Source organism: Salvelinus namaycush, unplaced genomic scaffold (genome assembly GCF_016432855.1).
Source record: "Salvelinus namaycush isolate Seneca unplaced genomic scaffold, SaNama_1.0 Scaffold14, whole genome shotgun sequence".
Taxonomy (NCBI): domain Eukaryota; kingdom Metazoa; phylum Chordata; class Actinopteri; order Salmoniformes; family Salmonidae; genus Salvelinus; species Salvelinus namaycush.
The window spans coordinates 570,489-595,584 of NW_024058119.1; the positions used below are offsets into that span (position 1 = coordinate 570,489).

The following is a 25,096-nucleotide window of genomic DNA, read 5'->3' on the forward strand; positions in this document are numbered from 1 at the left end:
CATATAGAACTACTCAGACATTCCAAATATCACTTGATTATCAGAGGGGTGTATTATGACATCAGATAGAACTACTCAGACATTCCAAATATCACTTGATTATCAGAGGGGTGTATTATGACATCATATAGAACTACTCAGACATTCCAAATCAGGCTTCATCCATATCATGAAGGTGGATATTGATCCAACCATTTCCAAAGTAATGACCGGGCTGACGGAAACAGGATATGCCTGTACAATTTTATTAATGCAGACAGACAATTTGTTAGTTCGTTTTACATGGTGGGGTCTTTTTGTGTCAGTAAAAATGTATGAATGAGAAATGGCGATGGAAACTCCTTTATGTGCAAATATTTATATAATAACCATCACATCTTAGTTAACTTGGAGTCACATGATATGTTGTGTGGTCCTCCCTCTACGACTTGGGAAACCATGCAGTTTATTAGGCTACAGATGAAATAAGTTATGAACTTCACAGGGTGGTGAAACTGCATGTGATGAGCTTGATGCTCATTTCCAATACATTTTGATGGTCTTATTCTGGTGACATGATGATTGATGCTTGGTTTCCATTTGACAAATAAAATAATATCTCTCTCATCCATAATAATCTCATCATGTAGGTAGCCTACCAGCACTGTATATGTGAGCTGCTGACTACAGTGCACGGGACAAGAGCACGTTTGCTATATAATACAACAGCTTTTTAAACCCTCAGTAGAGTTGAAAATGTGATGGAAGCCCATTTAACTTGTATTTTTCATATGGTATATTGGATTTTAACAGCAAAAGTTTTTTTATTTGTCACACAAAGCCTTATGTCTGCAATTAGTCTGTTTGAAAGAAACATTTCTGGTGGGAAAATGCATATATTGTTTTGTACATATTTGAGAATATTCACATGAAAATCTGTCGCAAATTGCACGGAAACTTAGCTACTAAGGTGGATATTGATCCAACACCTGCCACTTATTCAAACCAGCCCTTTGGGCATAGACGTCAGTTCAACATCTAGTTTCTATTTACATTTCTTTGAGTCGTGAATTCAACATGAAATCAACACAAAATGTCACCTGTCATTGGATTTAGCTTACAAGTTGGGTGAAAAATAAATAAAGATTCCTGATGTTGACGGCTTTTTACAAATCCAATCAGTTTTCTGCATTGATCAAACATCATCACATGGATTTGTTTTGTTGAAATGACGTGGAAACAACATTTATTCAACCAGTGGGAGACTTGTAAATGACCCCAGGAAAGTAGAACAAAGAACTCTTCATTGAGACAATGATAAACAGCAATCCGTGGGAGAGTTGTGGTGGATATTATAAAATAAGGACCTGCTGGAATCCAAGTCAAACCAAGATTCTTTATTTCTGAGCTCAGAGAGAATAACAGAGTTACACAGCGCAGTGTAGACAGTATAATTCCTGAAGCATTGGGTGATGAGCACATATATTTATAGTTTCCTGTTCCTGGGAGGGACTTCATCTATACAAGGACACAGGTGCAGCTGGTTTGCAACGCAGGATGATACTCCCAGGAACAGGAGATTATAATAGGACAGTTTCACAAGGTTAGTCACATACGCAGATATGTGGACACATACAATTAACATTTTGCATTACAGAGTCTGTGAACATTTTCATTTCATTAAATCATCAGTGGACCAACAATGCAAATTTAAACAATGGAGCAAATGCATTACATGCAAATATCACTTGATTATCTGTAGTGCTGGAGGAAAGACACACACAGATAAACACACACATAGTCAGAGTTTAAGAAATGACCATTTAAACACATGGAATCCGATCTACTCTATATTCAAACTGACAGACTCCATATTCAATTCATGTTTTATTACAAAAACATACATTTGAGTATACTTTGAACCATTTAATTTAATATGGTACAAACAGGTAAACACATTCTCAGGCAACAATATAAGACAATTGGAGCACTGTGTATGTTCTCTGATGAATTTTAAGTTAATGTGATGTGAAATATAAATTTACACACTAGGAGAAGTAATTATTCTCTCCTGTGTGGATTCGCACATGATGTTTAAGTGACTGTGATGAGTAATATGTTTTCCCGCAGTCTGAGCTTTTTTAAGCCTTCTCCTATGTGTGCTGTCTCATGTGTTCTTTCAGGCTTCCTAAAATGGGCAAAACCTTTGCACCCTGGGAGCAGTGGTAAGGCTTCACCACCTGTGTTTTAGCTCATGTGTTTTCAGGTTATGTAAGTGGGTAAAACGCTTTCCACACTGTGAGCAGTGGTAAGGATTCTCCCTTGTGTATTCTCTCATGTCGTTTTAGGTCCCTTAACTGGTTGAAACACTTTCCACACTGGGAGCAGTGGTAAGGCTTCTCCCCAATGTGTATTCTCTCATGTTTTTTCAGGTAGCTTTTCTGGTTAAAACTCTTTCCACACTGTGAGCATTGGTAAGGATTCTCCCCTGTGTGTATTCTCTCATGTCGTTTTAGGTCCCCTAACTGGTTAAAACACTTTCCACACTGGGAGCAGTGATAAGGCTTTTCCCCTGTGTGTATTCTCTCATGTCGCTTTAGGTCCCCTAACTGGTAAAAACACTTTCCACACTGGGAGCAGTGAAAAGGCTTCTCCCCTGTGTGTATTCTCTCATGTTTTTTCAGGTAGCTTTTCTGGTTAAAACTCTTTCCACACTGGGAGCAATGGTAAGCCTTCTCCCCATTGTGTATTCTCTCGTGTTGTTTAAGCTCCCATAAGAGGTAACAACCCTTTCCACACTGGGAGCAGTGGTAAGGCTTCTCCCCTGTGTGTATTCTCTCATGTCGTTTCAGGTCCCCAAACTGGTTAAAACACTTTCCACAGTGGGAACACTGGTGTCGTCTTACTGGTTTGGACATCCCTGGCTCTGGTTCCTCTGAGTTTGTCCTTTCTCCTGCCAAAGACAGTGTGTTTTTTTAAATAGAGACCCGAATGAAACCTCCACATGATAAAACGGCCTTGCTACGAGGGTAAATCCTAATAGATCCCTCAATAACCTGAGGCCAGTTTTAACAATCTTAGTGTGATTTTAAAAGAAATGTTGTCGAGCTTCCTGGTAATTACTAATAATATGTTTACATTACTTATTTTATTCATTCTGTTTTACAAGTCAGAACACAAAAAAATTCATTACACAGGTGCACCTTGTGCTGGGGACAATAAAAGGCCACTAAAATGTGCCGTTTTGTCACACAACAATGCCACAGATCTCTGAGGGAGCGGGCAATTGGCATGCTGACTGCAGGAATGTCCACTGGAGCTGTCGCCAGGGAATTTAATGTACAGTACCAGTCAAAGGTTTGGACTCACCTACTCATTCAAGGGGTTTTCTTTATATTTACTATTTTATACATTGTAGAATAATAGTGAAGACATCAAAACTATGAAAAAATACATGGACTCATGTTGTAACCAAAAAAGGGTTACATCAAAATATATATTAGATTCTTCAAAGTAGCCACCCTTTGCCTTGACGGCTTTACACACTCTTCTCTCAACCAGCTTCACCTGGAATGCTTTTCCAACAACAGTCTTGAAGGAGTTCCCACATATGCTGAGAACTTGTTGGCTGCCTTCCCTTCACTCTGCGGTCTAACTCATCCCAAACCATTTCAATTTGGTTGAGGTCGGGGGATTGTGGAGGCCAGGTCATCTGATGCAGCACTCCATCATACATTTACATTTACATTTAAGTCATTTAGCAGACGCTCTTATCCAGAGCGACTTACAAATTGGAAAGTTCATACATATTCATCCTGGTCCCCCCGTGGGGAATGAACCCACAACCCTGGCGTTGCAAGCGCCATGCTCTACCAACTGAGCCACACGGGACCATCACCCTCCGTCTTGGTCAATTATCCCTTACACCACCTGGAGGTGTGTTGGGTCATTGTCCTGTTGAAAAACAAATGATAGTCTAACTAAGCACAAACCAGATGGGGTGGCATATCGCTGCAGAATGCTGTGGTAGCCATGCTGGTTAAGTGTGCCTTGAATTCTAAATAAATCAGTGTCAACAGCAAAGCACACGCACACCATCACACCTTCTCCTCCTTGCTTCACAGTGGGAACCACACATGCGGAGATCATCCGTTCACCTACTTGCGTTTGAAACCAAAGATCGCAAATTTGGACTCATCAGACCAAAGGACAGATATCCACCAGTCTAATGTCCCTTGATCGTGTTTCTTGGTGCAAGCAAGTCTCTTCTTGTTGGTTTCCTTTAGTAGTGGTGTCCTTTAGTAGTGGTTTCCTTTAGTAGTGGTGTCCTTTAGTAGTGGTGTCCTTTAGTAGTGGTGTCCTTTAGTAGTGGTTTCCTTGCAGAAATTCAACCATGAAGGCCTGATTCATGCAGTCTCCTCTGAACAGTTGATGTTGAGATGTGTCTGTTACTTGAACTCTGTAAAGCATTTATTTGGGCTGCAATTTCTGAGGCTAGTAACTCTAATGAACCTATACTTTGCAGAAGAAGTAACTCTGGGTCTTCCATTCCTGTGGTGGTCCTTAAAGTAACGGACTGTTGTTTCTCTTTGCTTATTTGAGCTGTTCTTGACATAATATGGACTTGGTCTTTTACCAAATAGAGCTATCTTCTGTATACCACCCCTACCTTGTCACAACACAACTGATTGGCTCAAAATAATTATGAAGGAAAGAAATTCCACAAATGAACTTCTAACGAGGTACACGTATTAATTGAAATGCATTCCAGGTGACTATCTCATGAAGCTGGTTGAGAGAATGCCAAGAGTGTGCAAAGCTGTCATCAAGGCAAAGGGTGGCTACGTTAAGATTTTTTTAAATATAAAATATATTTTGATTTGTTTAACACTTTTTTTGGTTACTACATGATTCCATATGTGTTATTTCAGAGTTCATGTCTTCATTATTATTCTACAATGTAGAAAATAGTTTTTTAAAATTAAAAAAGACCCTGGAATGTCAATTTCTGACTGGTACTGTAAATTCCTCTACCATAATTCGCCTCCAACGTTGTTTTAGAGAATTTGGCAGTACGTCCAACCGGCCTCACAACTGCAGACCACATGTAACCACGCCAGCCCAGTACATCCACATCCGGCTTCTTCACCTATGGGAAACTGAGACCAGCCACCCGGACAGCTGATGAAACTGAGGAGTATGTCTCTCCGTAATAAAACCCTTTTGTGGCCTGGATCCCCAATTAGTGGAGTGGGCCTATGCCCTCCCAGGCCCACCAATGGCTGCGCCCCTGCCCAGTCACGCGAAGTCCATAGCTTACGGCCTAGTGAATTTATTTACATTGACAGATTTCCTTATTTGAACTGTAAATCGTTGAAATTGCTGCATGTTGCGTTTATATTTTTGTTCAGTACATATATAAATATATAAACTGTATATAACCATATTATAAAGCATGAAAATACTTATTCAGATGTCATGAATTCACTATGACATCATCATGTTTGGATAGGATTTATGGGTTGACATTTTTTCCCCTCAGACATAAATAAACAATCCAATCCAAAGGCCAAAGCTTTAATAAAATAACAAATTAACTGGCAAAGCAGCAGAACGAGGCCCGCGTCCAGCAACATCACAAGTCACGTTTTTGCAGCTGTTTCAGTACAACACTACAGGGAGAGAGAGAGGGAGAGGACAAACTCCACTGGACTAGTTTCAATGTATGGAATCACTTAGGAGTTTCTGGATGTTGGGTAAACTTCTCCTTTAAAGCATCATTGAGAAATAATGAATTGAAGTTGGAACATTTGTAGACTAGCAGTTAAGAATGATTGGCCAGTAACCGAAAGGTCTCCGGTCTTTATGCCAGCAAGTTGGAAAAATCTGCCGTCCTGAACTTGAGCAAGGCAGTTAACCCCCAACAACAACTGCTCCCCGGGCACCGATGACGTGGACGTCGATTAAGGCAGCCTCCACACTGATTCAGAGGGTTCAATGCGTTCGACACATTTCAGTTGAATGCATTCAGTTATACAACTGACTAGGTATCCCCTTTCCATCATTAGATGCTACAGTCCTCCTTTAAGACTCCATAATGTTTCATCTGTACGTGCTACAGGCCTCCTTTAAGACTAGAATATCTGAAGAATCCAGGTATTTCCATGTTTAACAAGTTCAGTAGATCAGATGTTAATGAAGCAATACAGACCACATTGAAGTGTATGGAGTTTAGTTTGCCTGTTCTACAGTCTTGTAAAGACAGGGGGGTTGACTGGGACAGGCAATGTAACATCCATAATGTTCTTAGGAACTGTTTTTGTCCTTACATCAGATCATCTTATAACTGTCTCTCTAAAGCTAACTTTCATCAAGGTTTTATATGGTCAATTGGTTTCTCTCTTTTCATTGGCAGAAACCTTTTTCAGTGTTATGATATTCATAACATCCATATCCACCAGTCTATCTTCCTGTCAACTAACAGAACTCTGCTGGTTGTCCTGGTAACAGATACCAGTCAGAAGCAGAACCATTGTATTTGTTCAAACTAAACTACTTACTTTTATGTGTCAAATCTGATCCTTTCTTCTCTTCACTTCCTCTCACAGTTCCACTCAGCCCCGTTGTTTTCCTGCAGTCCACCAGCAGCACAGACAACCTCTTCATACCCAGCAGTAAGTTGCTACCGGGAGAGGCACGACATAGGGACTTCAGTAGGACAGAAGTGCTAGCGTTGTCCTGGTAACCATAAAGAGGGGACACAGACACATATCATTATGGATGCTGATGTCACTGTTGTCATGAAGTGCTTTACAGAAACCCAGCCCAGACCCCGATAGAGCAAGCTGTATGCTAGACCAGACCAAGCTGTACCATCTGGTGTTCTGATCTGGAGAGACTCTTCTCTGCCTCAGCATCAGGATGTTGTTGATGCTCCCCAGAGGATCCACGATAGTCATGTCTCTCTCCTGTGTGAACGACAACATCAGACAGACAGTCAACTTATGATCTTCTACTACAATCATAGGGTCTTACAAGAGGCATGAATGTCTAAAAAAGGGCCTAAAATGGGCACTTTCATCATGATTTTGTCAAATATTGTTTGTGTTGTAAATGTAAAAGGGTCGTTCCACTAAATGGAGGCTTTTTGCACCCCTTTGATATTTTAAGTAGAAATGATGCACCAATATTGAATTTTAAAAGCCTGTTATGCAAAGTTAAGTGCACTTTAATACAGACCACACGGAGAATTGAATAAATCGAATTTAAAAGTCCCAAAAATATATGTACCAATGGCAGATTACCACTTAAACATTTCCTACCTTACTGAACAACATATTCAAGTGTAGAACTTCAGTAGAATGCCCCTTTAAAACCACACATTAGTTCAGGTTATAATTTGTGTAACTTTCCAACAGGAATATGTTCCAAAAACTTCGTAAATAACAAGGTTGCCAACAAACAGCGCATACAAAGTTGTATAGAGGCAGAATAAGACACCGGGAAGGGAGTGGGCTATTTCATTACGTGTTTCACTCACCACGTTAATCCACTCTGGTAGCCTACGGACAAACATTAAGAATAAGCTACGTGGTGAGTTGATGCCTATTCGGCAGCGTGTTAGCTCGGTGAATTGACCATGCTACTTTGTTTGCGGCGTTTGTTGGCATCCTTGTACTTTACGAAGATTTTGGAACAGATTCCTGTTGGGACGTTCCACAAATTAGACCCCATTAGTTCAACAACTGCATCGTTTGTGACCCTGGTTTTAAGACAGTACTCACTGGTGGTAATCGGAAATTCCCTCTCCTCCTCTTTTATTGAGATAGCCTCCTCTTCCTCTTTTACTACAAAATGTTCTTCCTCTTCTTTCAATGTTATGGCATCTTCCTCCTTTTTGATTCTGAAAGTTACTACCTCCTCCTCTTCCACTCTGACAACCTCTTTCCCATCTTCCTCTTTCACTGTAATATCATCCTCTTCTGTCAATGTGATAGCCTCCTCTTCCTCCTTTATCATCCTGAAAGCTTCTCCCTCTCCTTTCATCAGAGCTTCTATCTCCGTCGAGCTTAGTGAGCTCATGCTCCGGGCGATTATCCTAGTGCAGTATCAATTTAACACATTTGCTAATCTAAGACTCAAATTACGTTTAAATGAACGAGTAGATATGTAAACATAATTATGAGCCAGCTAGCAAACCACCGCGTTGATTGAATCAGAAGCCTTTTGTCGCAGTTGAAGAAGCATCCTGTCCCGTCCACTAGAATACACGTCACGCAAGAAGCATCACCCGAAAGACTCATATCGCCATCAGCTGGCTGGAGTGGGTAACGCAGATTGGAGAAAAAACAACCAGATGTTATGTTTTCTCTTCCTTCTTACAGCCAATACTTTCCTCCAGGGCTGACCTGCCCATTAGGTAGGATTAGGTGACAGATTGACGAGGGTGGCATTTTACGAGCTAAATTGACCAAAGCTCATCGCTAACAACACATAATAACACCTCACATAATGTTGCCCTAAAATTATGACAATTTCTATCACCCAGTGGCATATGGGCTATTAAGGTGAGTGTAGGTGAGGCCACATGAAGCAGTGCCTGCTTTGTTAAAGGCAACATGGACAGATACGGCTCTACCTGTGTAGAGCACATGCCCCTTTTCCCTTCCAATCTCTAAAGTGTCCTTTTGGGTGGTGGTATAATTTGTATTCATTTTTTTGTCATTTTTATTCTGAACCCACTGCCTGCAAGTCATTGTTAAATTTGCCTAACTATCTTACAGGTAGACCCTCTTTCACTCTCTCTCATCATGTCACAAGCTGACAGGCTCCCAGAGGCAGGGTAATAAAAGGCCCCCAGCTCACTCAATTGCCCCTCCCCTCTCCAACAGACATCAACCCAGAACATCCTGAAGACAGAACATCTAAAAGATAATCTGGGAATCCTTTCTTCCTCATGGAGCTTTTTGAAAGTGAGTTGAATATTCAATGTGATGTTTGTACGGTGGATTCAGAAAGTATTCAGACCCCTTTACTTTTTCCACATTTTGTTAAATTACAGCCTTATTTTAGAATGGATTTAAAAAATACATATTCAGCAATCTACACACAATACCCCAATATGAGAAAACAAAAACAGGTTTTATGAAGATTTAGCAAATTTCTTAAAGATAAAAAACAGAAATACCTTATTTACATAACAGTAAGTATTCAGACCCTTTGCTATGAGACTGTCATCGCAAAAATCAAGCCATGAGGTAGAAGGAATTGTCCGTAGAGCTCCGAGACAGGATTGCGTCGAGGCACAGATCTTGGGAAGGGTACCAAAACACTTCTGCAGCATTGAAGGACCCCAAGAACACAGTGTGGTGAAGAAGGCTCAACAGAGCCTCTTCAACCTCAGGAGGCTAAAGAAAGTTGGCTTGTCACCTAAAACACTCACTAATTTTTACAGATGCAGAATGAAAGCATCCTGTCGGGCTGTATTACCGCCTGGTACGGCACCTGCACCACCCACAACTGCAAGGCTCTCCAGAGGGTGGTGCGATCTGCCCAACGCATTACCGGGGGCAAACTACCCACCCTCCAGGACACCTACAGCACCCGATGCCCAAAAATATATAATCAAGGACATAAACCACCCGAGCCACTGCCTGTTCACCCCGCTATCATCCAGAAGGCGAGGTCAGTAAAAGTGCATTAAATCTGTGACTGACAGACTGAAAAACAACTTCTATCTCAAGGCCATCAGACTGTTAAACAGCCATTACTAGCACATTAGAGGCTGCTGCCTATAGGCATAGACTAGAAATCACTAGCCACTTTAAGGAATGGAACACTAGTCACTTTAATAAGTTTACATATCTGGCATTACTCATCTCATATGTATATACTGTATTCTATACTAGTCTACGGTATCCTAGTCCGTTCCGCTCTGATATCGCTCGTCCTTATGTATATAAGGACGAGCCTACCAGGAATATGACTTTCCCGAAACGGATCCAGTGTTTTGCCTTCCACCCAATACAATGGATCTGATCCCAGCCGGCGACCCTGTGCGACGCCGTAAAAGGGGCAAACGAGGCGGTCTCGTGGTCAGGCTTCGGAGACGGGCACATCGCGCTCCACTCCCTAGCATACTACTCGCCAATGTCCAGTCTCTTGACAATAAGGTTGATGAAATCCGAGCACGGGTAGCATTCCAGAGAGACATCAGGGATTGCAACGTGCTCTGCTTCACGGAAACATGGCTAACTCAAGAGACGCTAACGGAGTCGGTGCAGCCAGCTGGTTTCTTCATGCATCGCGCCGACAGAAACAAACATCTTTCTGGTAAGAAGAGGGGCGGGGGGGTATGCCTTATGATTAACGAGACGTGGTGTGATCATCATAACAACACACAGGAACTCAAGTCATTCTGTTCACCTGATCTAGAACTCCTCACAATCAAATGTCGACCGCATTATCTACCAAGGGAATTCTCTTCAATCATAATCACAGCCGTATATATTCCCCCCCAAGCAGACACATCGATGGCCCTGAACGAACTTTATCTGACTCTTTGTAAACTGGAAACCACACACCCTGAGGCTGCATTCATCGTAGCTGGGGATTTTAACAAGGCTAATCTAAAAACAAAACTCCCTAAATTCTATCAGCATATCGATTGTGCTACCAGGGCTGGAAAAACCCTAGATCATTGTTATACTAATTTCCGCGACGCATATAAGGCCCTCCCCCGCCCCCCTTTCGGAAAAGCTGACCACGACTCCATTTTGTTGATTCCAGCCTACAAACAGAAACTAAAACAACAAGCTCCCGCGCTCAGGTCTGTTCAACGCTGGTCCGACCAATCTGAATCCACGCTTCAAGACTGCTTCGATCACGCGGATTGGAATATGTTCCGCATTGCGTCCAACAACAATATTGACGAATATGCTGATTCGGTGAGCGAGTTCATTAGGAAGTGCATTGACGATGTCGTACCCACAGCAACGATTAAAACATTCCCAAACCAGAAACCGTGGATTGACGGCAGCATTCGCGTGAAACTGAAAGCGCGAACCACTGCTTTTAACCAGGGCAAGGTGACCGGAAGCATGACCGAATACAAACAGTGTAGCTATTCTCTCCGCAAGGCAATCAAACAGGCTAAGTCCCAGTACAGAGACAAAATCGAGTCGCAATTCAACAGCTCAGACACAAGAGGTATGTGGCAGGGTCTACAGTCAATCACGGATTACAAAAAGAAAACCAGCCCCGTCGCGGACCAGGATGTCTTGCTCCCAGACAGGCTAAACAACTTTTTTGCCCGCTTTGAGGACAATACAGTGCCACTGACACGGCCCCCTACCAAAACCTGCGGGCTCTCCTTCACTGCAGCCGAGGTGAGTAAAACATTTAAACGTGTTAACCCTCGCAAGGCTGCAGGCCCAGACGGTATTCCCAGCCGCGTCCTCAGAGCATGCGCAGACCAGCTGGCTGGTGTGTTTACGGACATATTCAATCAATCCTTATCCCAGTCTGCTGTTCCCACATGCTTCAAGAGGGCCACCATTGTTCCTGTTCCCAAGAAAGCTAAGGTAACTGAGCTAAACGACTACCGCCCCGTAGCACTCACTTCCGTCATCATGAAGTGCTTTGAGAGACTAGTCAAGGACCATATCACCTCCACCCTACCGGACACCCTAGACCCACTCCAATTTGCTTACCGACCCAATAGGTCCACAGACGACGCAATCGCAACCACACTGCACACTGCCCTAACCCATCTGGACAAGAGGAATACCCATGTGAGAATGCTGTTCATCGATTACAGCTCAGCATTTAACACCATAGTACCCTCCAAACTCGTCATCAAGCTCGAGACCCTGGGTCTCGACCCCGCCCTGTGCAACTGGGTCCTGGACTTCCTGACGGGCCGCCCCCAGGTGGTGAGGGTAGGTAACAACATCTCCACCCCGCTGATCCTCAACACTGGGGCCCCACAAGGGTGCGTTCTGAGCCCTCTCCTGTACTCCCTGTTCACCCACGACTGCGTGGCCATGCACGCCTCCAACTCAATCATCAAGTTTGCGGATGACACTACAGTGGTAGGCTTGATTACCAACAACGACGAGACGGCCTACAGGGAGGAGGTGAGGGCCCTCGGAGTGTGGTGTCAGGAAAATAACCTCACACTCAACGTCAACAAAACAAAGGAGATGATTGTGGACTTCAGGAAACAGCAGAGGGAGCACCCCCCTATCCACATCGACGGGTCAGTAGTGGAGAAGGTGGAAAGTTTTAAGTTCCTCGGTGTACACATCACGGACAAACTGAATTGGTCCACCCACACAGACAGCGTTGTGAAGAAGGCGCAGCAGCGCCTCTTCAACCTCAGGAGGCTGAAGAAATTCGGCTTGTCACCAAAAGCACTCACAAACTTCTACAGATGCACAATCGAGAGCATCCTGTCGGGCTGTATCACCGCCTGGTACGGCAACTGCTCCGCCCACAACCGTAAGGCTCTCCAGAGGGTAGTGAGGTCTGCAGAACGCATCACCGGGGGCAAACTACCTGCCCTCCAGGACACCTACACCACCCGATGTCACAGGAAGGCCATAAAGATCATCAAGGACAACAACCACCCAAGCCACTGCCTGTTCACCCCGCTATCATCCAGAAGGCGAGGTCAGTACAGGTGCATCAAAGCAGGGACCGAGAGACTGAAAAACAGCTTCTATCTCAAGGCCATCAGACTGTTAAACAGCCACCACTAACATTTAGCGGCCGCTGCCAACATACTGACTCAACTCCAGCCACTTTAAAAATGGGAATTGATGGAAATTATGTAAAAATGTACCACTAGCCACTTTAAACAATGCCACTTAATATAATGTTTACATACCCTACATTACCCATCTCATATGTATATACTGTACTCTATATCATCTACTGCATCTTGCCATCTTTATGTAATACATGTACCACTAGCCACTTTAAACTATGCCACTTTATGTTTACATACCCTACAGTACTCATCTCATATGTATATACCGTACTCTATACCATCTACTGCATCTTGCCATGCCGTTCTGTACCACCACTCATTCATATATCTTTATGTACATATTCTTTATCCCTTTACACTTGTGTGTGTGTATAAGGTAGTAGTTGTGGAATTGTTAGGTTAGATTACTTGTTGGTTATTACTGCATTGTCGGAACTAGAAGCACAAGCATTTCGCTACACTCGCATTAACATCTGATAACCATGTGTATGTGACTAATAAAATTTGATTTGATTTGATTTGATTTCCTATCCTTCAGTTACCCTAAACCTCTCCCATCTATCTCTGAAGACCACCCAGTCCTATCCTTCAGTTACCCTAAACCTCTCCCATCTATCTCTGAAGACCATCCAGTCCTAACCTTCAGTTACCCTAAACCTCTCCCATCTATCTCTGAAGACCACCCCGTTTGATTTTTATTTGCCATATATATTTAACTGTGCTGTTTCACAAAAATTATTGACTTTTATATTCTCATCGTTGCTACAGATTGTAAATTAAAAATAAACATGTTTGCTGAAAGTATTATTATTTTATTAATCAATTGACTATGACTTTTCAAATCATTCAGTAGTGCTGTCTGCAGAGTTAGCTCCAGGTAAATGTTGACATTCCTTGACCTGCGACCAAAAACAACCAACATATGGACAGTACCAAAACAAATTATCTAATGATTCTGTCTCTTCGCAGCTAAGTCTGCAGAGGTTCGTTGTATCCCCCATATATATTTTGTATAATAATTTCAATTGAAAAATTCTAAGTTTTGAATCTGGTGTCATTCACAATTTTCATGAACCAAGTTTGGTCTTTAAAGCAGGGCTGACAGACAAGATTCTTCCTTTTCCCCCCTTCCACTTGTCTCTTCCATTTTTGTGGTAATGCTGCAATTAGTTGGTTGTAATTTTGGGTAGTGCAGACATTTCCATATATTTTTATGAGCTGCATGTGTGACAACTCCACCAGTCCTATTGATGGTATAATTTACAAAGATTATACCTTTTTTATGTAATCAATTTTATTTATTTATTTTGATCAGTTACTATATTTGAGTTTAACAAGTTTTTTGTATTATTTGTTTGGTCTTTTCTGGTGGATTAAACTGAAATTGCAACCAACTTTGTAAGGCTTGTTTTAAAAATAATTATCTTTTGGAGATTATTTAATTTTCAAATAACTGAAAGTGAGAGGTTGTAATCTGAATAAAGAGAAAAAGGCCATTCTTGAACATCGGGTGAGACATTCTTACTAATCTGATAGAGAACCAGGTCGGAATAAAAGTATAACTTTTGTATGATTGAAGCTTTTAGTTAGAGATCTAATGCTTTAATAATTAATCATTTCTGCCCCCCGAATTCATATTCATTATATAAATAGTCCTATTTAATTTAGTCTTGCTTGCTGATATAAATACAATTGAATATTCTTTTCTCGTATAATTTAAAAGGGGACTGGGAGACAAGTCAGGATCGAGGCAAAGATGAACGGAGCAAAGTACAGAGAGATCCTTGATAAAATCCTGCTCAGGACCTCAGACTGGGACAAAGGTTCACCTTCCAACAGGACAATGACCCTAAGCACACAGCCAAGACATCGCAAAAGTGGCTTTGAGACAAGTCTCGGAACGTCCTTGAGTGGGCCAGCCAGAGGTCGGACTTGAACCGGATCGAACATCACTGGAGAGAGCTCTGGTGCAGGTTTTCATCAAGGATCTCTCTGTACTTTTCTCCATTCATCTTTCCCTCCATCCTGACTAGTTTCCCAGTCCCTGCCACTGAAAAACATCCCCACAGCATGATGCTGCCACCACCATAATTCACTGTATGGATGATGCCAGGTTTCTTCCAGATGTGACGCTTTATCATTCAGGCCAAAGAGTTCAATCTTGGTTTCATCTGACCAGAGAATCTTGTTTCTCATGGTCTGAAAGTCCTTTAGGTGCCTTTTGGCAAACTCCAAGCTGGCTTTCTTTTGTCTTTTACGGAGAAGTGGCTTCCGTCTGGCCACTCTACCATAAAGGCCTAATTGGTGGAGTGCTGCAGAGATGGTTGGTCTTCTGGAAGGTTCTCCCATTTCCACAGAGGAACTCTTGAGCTCTGTCAGAGTGACCATCGGGTTCTTGGTCACCTCTCTGACCAAGGCCCTTCTCCCCCTATTGCTCAGTTTGGCTGAGAGGTCAGCACTAGGAAGGGTCTTGGTGGTTCTAATCTTCTTCCATTTAAGAATGATGGAGGCCACTGTGTTCTTTGGGACCTTCAATGTGGCAGAAATGTTTTGGTCCACTTCCCCAGATCTGTGCCGTGACACAATCCTGTCTCGAAAGGAATATATCACATCAAATATAGGCTACTTAAAGTTCAAGTTAGATCACACATTCCGCCGATTGTTGTTGAAAAACGTTTCTTAAACGGAACAAAACGGGGATAAACATACCTGAATTTGTCCAATAGAAACTCTTGTTTGCAACTGTTGGACTAATGATTACACCGTATATCAGCTAGATGCAGGCAAGAGTGTGCAAGGCGGTATTGAATGTGTCACTGTCTGTCACCTCAAATTTTTCTCTCGACCTGTGTGCACCTACGTTGTAAACTTTAATTCATAGGCAGGTTGTAGAAACCTCATGATGGGTATAGGGGAAATGTTAGTATCATGTAGTAGTCTAAACCTATCGCTGTTACCTTGAACAGGGTGAATAGAATATGATTGGCAGTCATCTAATATGCTGTAATAGAAATAAGGCCATGCTCATGAAAAAACAAATCGTTCTGCCCCATCTTAAACGGCACTGTTAGGATGGTGGACCACTCTTGATATACATGGGAAACTGTTGAGCTGGAAAAACCCAGCAACTTTGCAGTTCTTGACACAAACCGGTGCACCTGGCACCTACTACCATCCCCCGTTCAAAGACACTTAAATATTTTGTCTTCCCCATTCACCCTCTGAATGATACACATACACAATCCATGTCTCATTTGTCTCAAGGCTTAAAAATCCTTATTTAACCCATCTCCTCCCCTTCATCTACACTGATTGAAGTGGATTTAACTAGTGACATCAATAAGGGATCATAGCTTTAGCCTGTATTCACCTGATCAGTCTAAATCATGAAAGGAGCAGGTGTTCTTAATGTTTTGTATAATCAGTGTATAGCACTACAGATAATCAAGTGCTATTTGAATGCGATGCATTTACTCTATTGTTTACAGCGGGGTTGGGAAATTCCAGTCCTCGAGGGCCTGATTAGTGTCACAGTTTTGCCCCAACCCCAGCTAACACACCTGACTCCAATAATCAACAATTCATGATCTTCAGTTTAGAATGCAATTTGATTAATCAGCTGAGTTTGCTAGGGAGGGAGAAAAAGTGTGACATCAATCAGGCCCCGAGGACTGGAGTTGCCCACCCCTGGTTTACAGGATGATTTGTATCTTAAAGAGCGTAGCTTTAAGGGAATAGTACCGACCCATCTAAATAAAAACGAATGTAAAAAATGAACAGAGCAAATGTGTATTAAAACACTACCTAATCATATAAGTATTTATTCAACATGTACATATTCATATTGTAATGAAACAGTAGGGAGCAGGTCTCGAACCCTCGACCTTCTAGCCCGAGGTCCGGCGCGCTATCGACTGTGCCGCAAAAGCATGCTCGTGCGGCAGGGTTGATTTTCGCGATTATAAACCCAGGGTCGCTATTATTATTACACTATTAAGCTTCTACGTCTGTGTACAGGACGGTATTATTTGTAAGACGTAAGAGAAAACATATCAGTTTATTGTTAAATTATTATGACGTTCTTTCCAATACAAAAGTGTAGTAACTATTGTTTCCAAACTGCGTTACCCACTCCAGTCAGCAGAAGGCGAGTTTTTCAGGTGATGCTTCTTGCGTGACGTATAATCTAGTGGACGGGACAGGAGGCTTCTTCAACAGCGACAAAAGGCTTCTGGTTTAACCACGCGGTGCTTTGCTAGCAAACCTAAAACTCTTTAGACCATTCTTGTGTATATTACTCTTAGTGTTTCGAACATAATTCTGTTTACCTATCTACTGGTTCATTTATAAACGTAATTTGCTTGTTAAATTAGCAATGTGTTACATTGATACTGCACTAGGTTAATTTCCCGGAGCATAAACGCACAAATCTAGACGGAGAAAGAAACTCTGGTGAAAGGAGGCAAAGAGGCTTGAAGAATGAAAATGGAGAAACAAGAGGATGATATTACAGTGAAAGAGAAGGATGGGAAAGAGGTTGTCAAAGTGGAAAAAGAGGTAGAAGCTTTCAGAATCAAAAAGGAGGAAGATGCCGTAAAATTGAAAGAAGAGGAAGAACCTTTTCGAGTAAAAGAGGAGGATATCGCAATAAAAGAAAAGGAGACTGAAGTTCCGATTACCACCAGTGAGTACTGTCTTAAAAACAGGGGCACAAACTATGCAGTTGTTTAACTAATGTTTGGTTTTTAAGGGGCATTCTACTGAAGTTTTGCACTTTGATATGTTGTTCAGTTCTGTAGGAGTTGTTTAAGGGGCAATCTGCCATTGGTAAATATATTTTGTGCACTTCAAAATTGTATTTATTGAATTCTCTGTGGTCTATAATTAAAGTGCACTTATTCTAATATAACAGGCTTTTAAAATATAATATACAGTGCATAATTTCTACTTAAAATATCAAAGGGACGCAAAATGAACCCATTTTGTTTAAAGGCACTTTAACATTTGCATCACAGTGGTGGGAAAAGTACGCAATTGTCATACTTGAGTAAAAGTAAAGATACCTTAATAGAAAATTACTCAAGTAAAAGTGAGTCACCTAGTAAAATACTTCCTGAGTAAAAGTCACAAATATACTGAAGTACCAAAAGTAAAAGTATATAAATAATTTCAAATTCCATATATTAAACAAACCAGATGGTGCCATTTTCATTTTTTTTTTTTTTACGGATAGCCAGGGACACACTCCAACTCTCAGACAATCTACAATTGAAACGTGTGTTTAGTGAGTCCGCCAGATCAGAGGCAGTGATGATTACCAGGGATGTTCTCTTGATTAGTGCGTGAATTGGACCATTTTCCTGTCCAGCTAAGCCTTCAAAATGTAATGAGTACTTTTGGATGTCAGGGAAAATGTATGGAGTAAAAAGTACATCATTTTCTTTAGGAATGTAGTGAAGTAAAAGTCAAATTAGTCAAAATTAGTAAAGTACAGATTCCCTGAAAAACTACTTAAATCATACTTTAAAGTATTTTGTACTAAAGTACTTTATACCACTGATCACAACAAAAAAAAGCATAATTAAAGTGACTGATTTAGGCCCTTTTTAGACATATATTCATTGTAACACTCTGTAATTGCAATAGAAGTTCATAAGTTTACTGTCTGTTTGATGTTCTCATTCACACAGGAGAGAGACATGACTATCCTGGATCCTCTGGGGAGCATCAACAACATCCTGCTGACGAGGAAGAGAAGAGTCTCTCCAGATCAGAACACCAGATGGTACAGCTTGGTTTGGTCTAGCATACAGCTTGCTCTATCGGGGTCTGGGCTGGGTTTCTGTAAAGCACTTTATGACAACAGTGACATCAGCATCCATAATGATATGTGTCTGTGTCCCCTCTTTATGATTACCAGGACAACGCTAGCCCTTCCACCCTCCCGGAGTCCCCATGTCGTGCCTCTCCCGGTAGCGCCTTACTGCTGGGTATGAAGAGGTTGTCTGTGCTGCTGGTGGACTGCAGGAAAACAACGGGGCTGAGTGGAACTGTGAGAGGAAGAGAAGAGAAGAAAGGATCAGATTTGACTCATCAAGGTAAGTGCTGTAGTTTAGTTTGAACAAATACAATAGATCTGGTATCTGTTACCAGGACAACCAGCAGAGTTCTGTTAGTTGACATGAAGATGGACTGGTATCTTTTACTAGTAGGGCTGTCACAGACTAATAAAAATCTTGTTTGACTTAGTCACCTGTTCTTTCGACCAATCAATTGGTACACATTTTAAACGTGTATTTCTATATATACACTACCGTTGAAAAGTTTGGGGTCAATTAGAAATGTCCTTGTTTTTGAAAGAAAAGCACATTTTTTTGTCCAATAAAATAACATCAAATTGATCAGAAATACAGTGTAAACATTGTTAATGTTGTAAATGACTGTTGTAGCTGGAAATGGCAGATTGTTTTATGGAATGTCTACATAGGCGTACAGAGGCCCATTATCAGCAACCATCACTCCTGTGTTCCAATGGCACGTTTTGTTACCCAATACAAGTTTATAATTTTAAAAGGCTAATTGATCATTAGAAAACCCTTTTGCAATTATGTTAGCACAGCTGAAAACTGTTATGTTGATTAAAGAAGCAATAAAACTGGCCTTCTTTAGACTAGTTGAGTGTCTGGAGCATCAGCATTTGTGGGTTTGATTACAGGCTCAAAAATGGATCAATTAGCCTTTTAAAATGATAAACTTGGATTAGGTAACACAACGTGCCATTGGAACACAGGAGTGATGGTTTCTGGGAATGGGCCTCTGTAGATAATCAGCCATTTCCAGCTACAATAGTCATTTACAACATTAACAATGTCTACACTGTGTTTATGATCAATTTGATGTTTTTTAAAATGGACAAAAAAATAGCTTTTCTTTCAAAAACAAGGACATTTCTAAGTGACCCCGAACTCTTGAATGGTATTGTATATCCTCACACCATCCATGTTGTAAACAGCGTTCTGCATGAATTCCGACTCAACTTGACACAAAACAATTTTATGAAATCTAATTTTGTTAGAAATCTAACATTGTTTAACATGGTCAAGTTCGGTTTCTGTGCAATCTTCAGACACTCTAGAAGGCAACCAAACTTGTTTCATCATTCTACATTATGTATTGGCTATACAACACCTGAATTAGCCCATGAAGGGTCTTGGTCCAAACCTATCGTTTTGAAACCTAGCTAGATAGCCAATGAGCTGGGCTTTCCAGCAGTATGTGAATGCCGTTTGTAGGACAAACAGCCATCATGCTAGAGCTGTGCACAACAGAGTTCATTCTCTGGTGAAAGGAAACAGGACGCACTGTAGTTTACGTTTCACAGCAGTTCCTTCTCTTCTACAAACTTCTCAAATCTGAAAAAGTTAAACATGGCCACTAAGAGTGGAAAAGCTAAATCTCAGTCCAAGTATAAACATTTTGATGATATTATTGCAGAAATTGACCAGGAGAGTGACACAGAAGGAATGGATGAGGACTCTGTGAGTGACCACAGTTATGATTCCAGCGCGGAAGAAATGTTTTTGGAAGGAAAAGATCCACTTTTAGATCAGTAAGTAAAATAGTTTTTTGCGTCTCATGCTAATGCAGTTGTTTAACTTCTTAGGGCTGCAAGCCCGATGCCGGAACATCATCCGGGGAAATTTCATAATGACTAACTACAATACAACGTCGTAACATTAAACATTCTTGAAAATGCAAGTGTCTTACATGCTTCAAAATATTAGAATCTTGGTAATCAAACTACGTTTTCCGATTTAAAATAGCTATTACAGAGAACAAATGCCATGCTTTTATTTGAGAAGAGCGATCAACAACAAAAAACATTTTCCGCCATGACACGTTTACAAATTCACATCTGAAGGTAAAATTATGATTTACATTCTGATATCTTGCTCCTATTTCTCTTCCCGAGGGTCCCAGTGATCAAACAAAGTGCCGTTTTCTTTGATAAAATCCATTTTTGTAGCCTAAAATGAAACATTTAGGATAACGTTTGCCTTGCGATTTCCATCTCTATCAACTTTTTACGGCACATTCGACGCAATTACATGCAGTAAACAATCGTTTATCTAGTCATGGTTGGTTTCATTGTAATCCTCTGGATGTTTGCAACCCAGCCAGACTAACTGTTCTTTTCCCGGTGAGTATTGACCGAAGTGAGCTGATTTGACGACAACAAGCAATGACATCTTTGCGCACCAGTAATATTGGCGAAGCGTCGTTGATTGACTGTATTTCTGCCCAATGACCACAGATCTTCTTGAAATCTAGCTGGCTAGATAGCCAATGAGTGGAGGTAAATGCCAGTATGTGATGTTATGGGTTGGACCACCATCCCTTGTTTCTGAACGCAAGCGTAACACGCGTTCTTTCGCCATCGACCATCAGACTAGTTGCACCACAGCTCATTACGCACGGAATTTGTTTGGAAAGTTTTGAAAGTAGTTTTTAAAGTGTTATTTGTAAGATTTCATTGTATACATCATGGCGAATAAATCTGGAAAAGCTAAATCGAAGTCTAAATATACAGATTTGCACCAGATTTTAGACGAGATTGATAGAGAAAGTGAGACGGAATTTTTGTTTGAGGAATCTGTGAGCGAATACAGTTATGATTCCAACATTGAGGAGCTTTTTCTGCAAGGACAGGACGCAATTCTCGACCGGTAAGTACTAATGCCGTTGTTTGAAATATAAATATTATTATTTCGTTATTTTTTGCAATTTTTTTATTTTATTATTTGCAATGAAATGTGTGATGAAATGTGTAAAGTACACATTGGCTATACATAGTGTATGTATGTATGCATATATATATATATATTCCATGTCAGATATATATCTTCCATTTTTTATTCAAATGGACTAAAAGAGACACACATGGGCACATAAGCCACGTGTGTGTGTGTGTGTTTGTTTGGGTGTGTATGTATGTATGTATGTATGTATATATATATATATATATATATATATATATATATATATATATATATGCCATGTCAGATATATATATTTTCAATTTTTTATTCAAATGGAATGGAGTGAAACGGCAAACACATGGCCACTGCTACTCCTCTCCATTTCCATATGAAATAGCCATTGGGTGCTGTTGGGGGGAGGGCAGGCCCACAACAATGGCCGCAGTTGAATGGAACAGCACTTCACCTTAGTGAAGTATTCTATACAATACATATCTGTTTATTTCATGTGATGATAAAAGGCTCATACAATACAAATATTTTTTTTAATGTTTTCTTTCACAGTGATAGCGTCTCCGACTGGGAGCCTCCGGTGCCAAGGTGCCCATCCCCCACTGAAGCGGGTTCATCCAGCCGGACTCCTGCTGTCTCTGGCTCCACACCTACCCCCGCCCGGCCATCTAGAGGTGGGAAGAGGGTAACAAAGAAGCGGAGGAAGGGAAGTGTGGAACCTGCTGGTAGAGAGGTAGAGGGGCAATGGCACTCTGTGCTGGAGGAAGATGTGGCGCCCCGTGCTCCAGTTTTCAGACCTAAAAGGCAACCCGGACCCCAACTGGATATGACATCGAAGTATAGCCCGATGCAACTTTTCCAACTGTTTTTCACCCCGGCAGTTGTTGATTCCCTTGTTTGCAATACTAACAAGTATGGGGCTAGGAAGCAAGCAGGAAAGAAACAGGAATGGAAGCCCATTTCCATGTCAGACATTTTCTGCTACCTTTCACTGGTAATTTACATGGGGCTGGTGAAGTTCAAAACCCTAAAGGATTACTGGAAAACATCCGAACTCTATCAACTGCCTTTCCCCCCCACTGTCATGTCCTCTACAAGGTTTTTAAATATCTCACGGGAGCTTCACATCAGTGACCCAGAAGATGATGAGGAGAATGACAGGAGGAGAGGCACCGCACGGTTTGACAGGCTCTGCAAAGTCAAACCTCTCTACCACAGCATGGTTGAGGCTTGCAAGACCCATTTTCAGCCCGCACAGAACGTGTCAATCGATGAGAGGATGGTAGCCTCAAAGGCCAGAATTGGCCTAAAACAATACATGCGTAACAAGCCAACTAAGTGGGGTTACAAGCTGTTTGTTTTGGATGATTCTGTGTGTGCATACACATGCAATATTTTTGTCTATGAGGGGAAGAACACTTGTGCGACTGGTAAGGGACTTAGCTATGACTCTGTGATGGAGTTATTGGATTTCCAACTGCTGGGGAAGGGCTACAAACTCTTTGTGGACAACTTTTACACAAGCCCTACCCTGTTTGCAGACCTGAGGAAGCTAGAGGTGTGGGCTTGTGGCACTATTCGGACCAACAGAGTGGGCTTTCCAAAGACAAAAGTAAATGACATGCCTGAGCGGGCTGAGCGGGGTACCATGCGATGGATCCGTGAAGATGGCCTGCTGTTTGTGAAGTGGATGGACACTAGAGAAGTGGTGATGTGCTCCACTATTCACAAGCCCTTCAGTGGCGACCATGTCAGTAGGCGTGTGAAAGACGCCATGGGTGCATGGACCACCAAAAATGTCCCCATTCCTGCAGCCATCAAGGACTACAACAAGAGCATGGGAGGTGTAGACCTATCAGACGCACTGATAGGGTACTACAATGTTCTACACAAAACAAAGAAGTGGTACAAGACATTGTTTTACCACTTCATTGACATTGCTGTGGTGAATTCCTTCATCCTGCAGAAGGAAATGGCGAAGAGCTGTGGACAGCCCCCCATCACACAGCTAGCCTTCAGGGAGCTGCTCATCCGGGAGCTTGCTGCCTATCGCACAAAGTCCACTGCATCACGCTCTGCCCCCTCTACCTCTGCCCGCTCTACCTCTGCCCGCTCTACCTCTGCCCGCTCTACCTCTGCCCGCTCTACCTCTGCCCCCTCTACCTCTGCCCCCTCTACCTCTGCCCCCTCTACCTCTGCCCCCTCTGCCCGCTCTACCTCTGCCCCCTCTACCTCTGCCCGCTCTACCTCTGCCCCCTCTACCTCTGCCCGCTCTACCTCTGCCCGCTCTACCTCTGCCCGCTCTACCTCTGCCCCCTCTACCTCTGCCCGCTCTACCTCTGCCCCCTCTACCTCTGCCCCCTCTACCTCTGCCCGCTCTACCTCTGCCCCCTCTACTCCTGCCTCCAGTGGTGTTCATATGCCACAGTTCATTACTGCAGGCATGACTGTGCCTCATGGCCAAAAGGCCACAGCATGGAGGCGTCGTTGTGTTCTGTGTCACATGAAGTCCCCCATCACCTGCACCACGTGTTCAGTTTGTCTCTGCTTTACCTCAGAAAGAGACTGCTATGGGACATGGCACAGGCAGCAAAATATTGTGTAGAAGACCTCTAAAGGCTCTACCCCTGTTTTTTTGTTGTTTTTTTTAAATATTTTTTTAAACATTTTTTTTTTTTGTGTGTTAGAATTGCTTTTTGATATGTTGTATATAGTTATTTGCACTGTTGTATATAGTTATAGGTCATTTCACCAATTCGGCCACTTGGGTACATTTGGGCAACTTGTGTGGGACACCTGGGTGACTTCATGCTAAATGTCTTGTAGCACACTCATTTTGGAAGTTATCAGTCTAAAACTTTGCACAACTACAGTTGCCCTCTTGTGTTCTCCATCTAAATTGTCCCCAGCATCCTATCTGACTGTTTGGCTATTCCAGTACATGTGAAAAAGGATGCTACAACAATAAAAACAGAAAACATATGTTTATTTCCTTGTATTTTCTTCTACCAGATCTATTGTGTTATTCTCCTACATTCAATTAACATTTCCACAAACTTCAGAATGTTTCCTTTTAAATGATACCAAGAATATGCATATCCTTGTTTCTAGGCATGAGCTACAGGCAGTTAGATTAGGGTATGTCTTCAGGCGGAAATTGAGAACAAGGGTTGCAGCCATAAGAGGTTGTTAAGGAGCCTGAAACAACACGAGAGAATACACACAGGTGAGAAGCCTTACCACTGCTCCCAGTGTGGCAAGTGTTTTAACCAGTTACGGAACCTGAAACAACATGAGAGAATACATACAGTTGAAAAGCCTTACCACTGCTCCCAGTGTGGAAGGAGTTTTAACCAGAAAAGCAACCTCAACCAACATAAGATAATACACAACGGGGAGAAGCCTTACCACTCCTCCCAGGTGCAAAGCTTTTGCCCATTTAGGAAGCCTGAAAGAACACATGAGACTGCACATAGAGGAGAAGGCTTACAAAAGCTCAGACTTTGGGAAAACCTTATGAAATTGCTTCTTCCAATTATTGATAAACATGTACCTGTTAAGAAACTGACTGTTA

At 41.9% G+C, this 25,096-nt stretch overlaps 1 protein-coding gene across 1 annotated transcript in view; it reads right to left on the reverse strand.

The window, feature by feature from the left end:
• LOC120036624 (zinc finger protein 501-like) overlaps window positions 1-22,765 on the reverse strand; it is a 114,829-nt gene extending 92,064 nt beyond the window's left edge. Inside the window, exons 1-3 of the mRNA XM_038983004.1 lie at window positions 22,638-22,765; window positions 22,177-22,190; window positions 2,506-2,845 (exon numbers count right to left, since the gene is read on the reverse strand). Coding sequence (XP_038838932.1) covers window positions 2,506-2,845; window positions 22,177-22,190; window positions 22,638-22,765 — 482 coding nt within the window. The remainder of the gene's footprint in view (window positions 1-2,505; window positions 2,846-22,176; window positions 22,191-22,637) is intronic.
• Window positions 22,766-25,096: the final 2,331 nt, after the last annotated feature.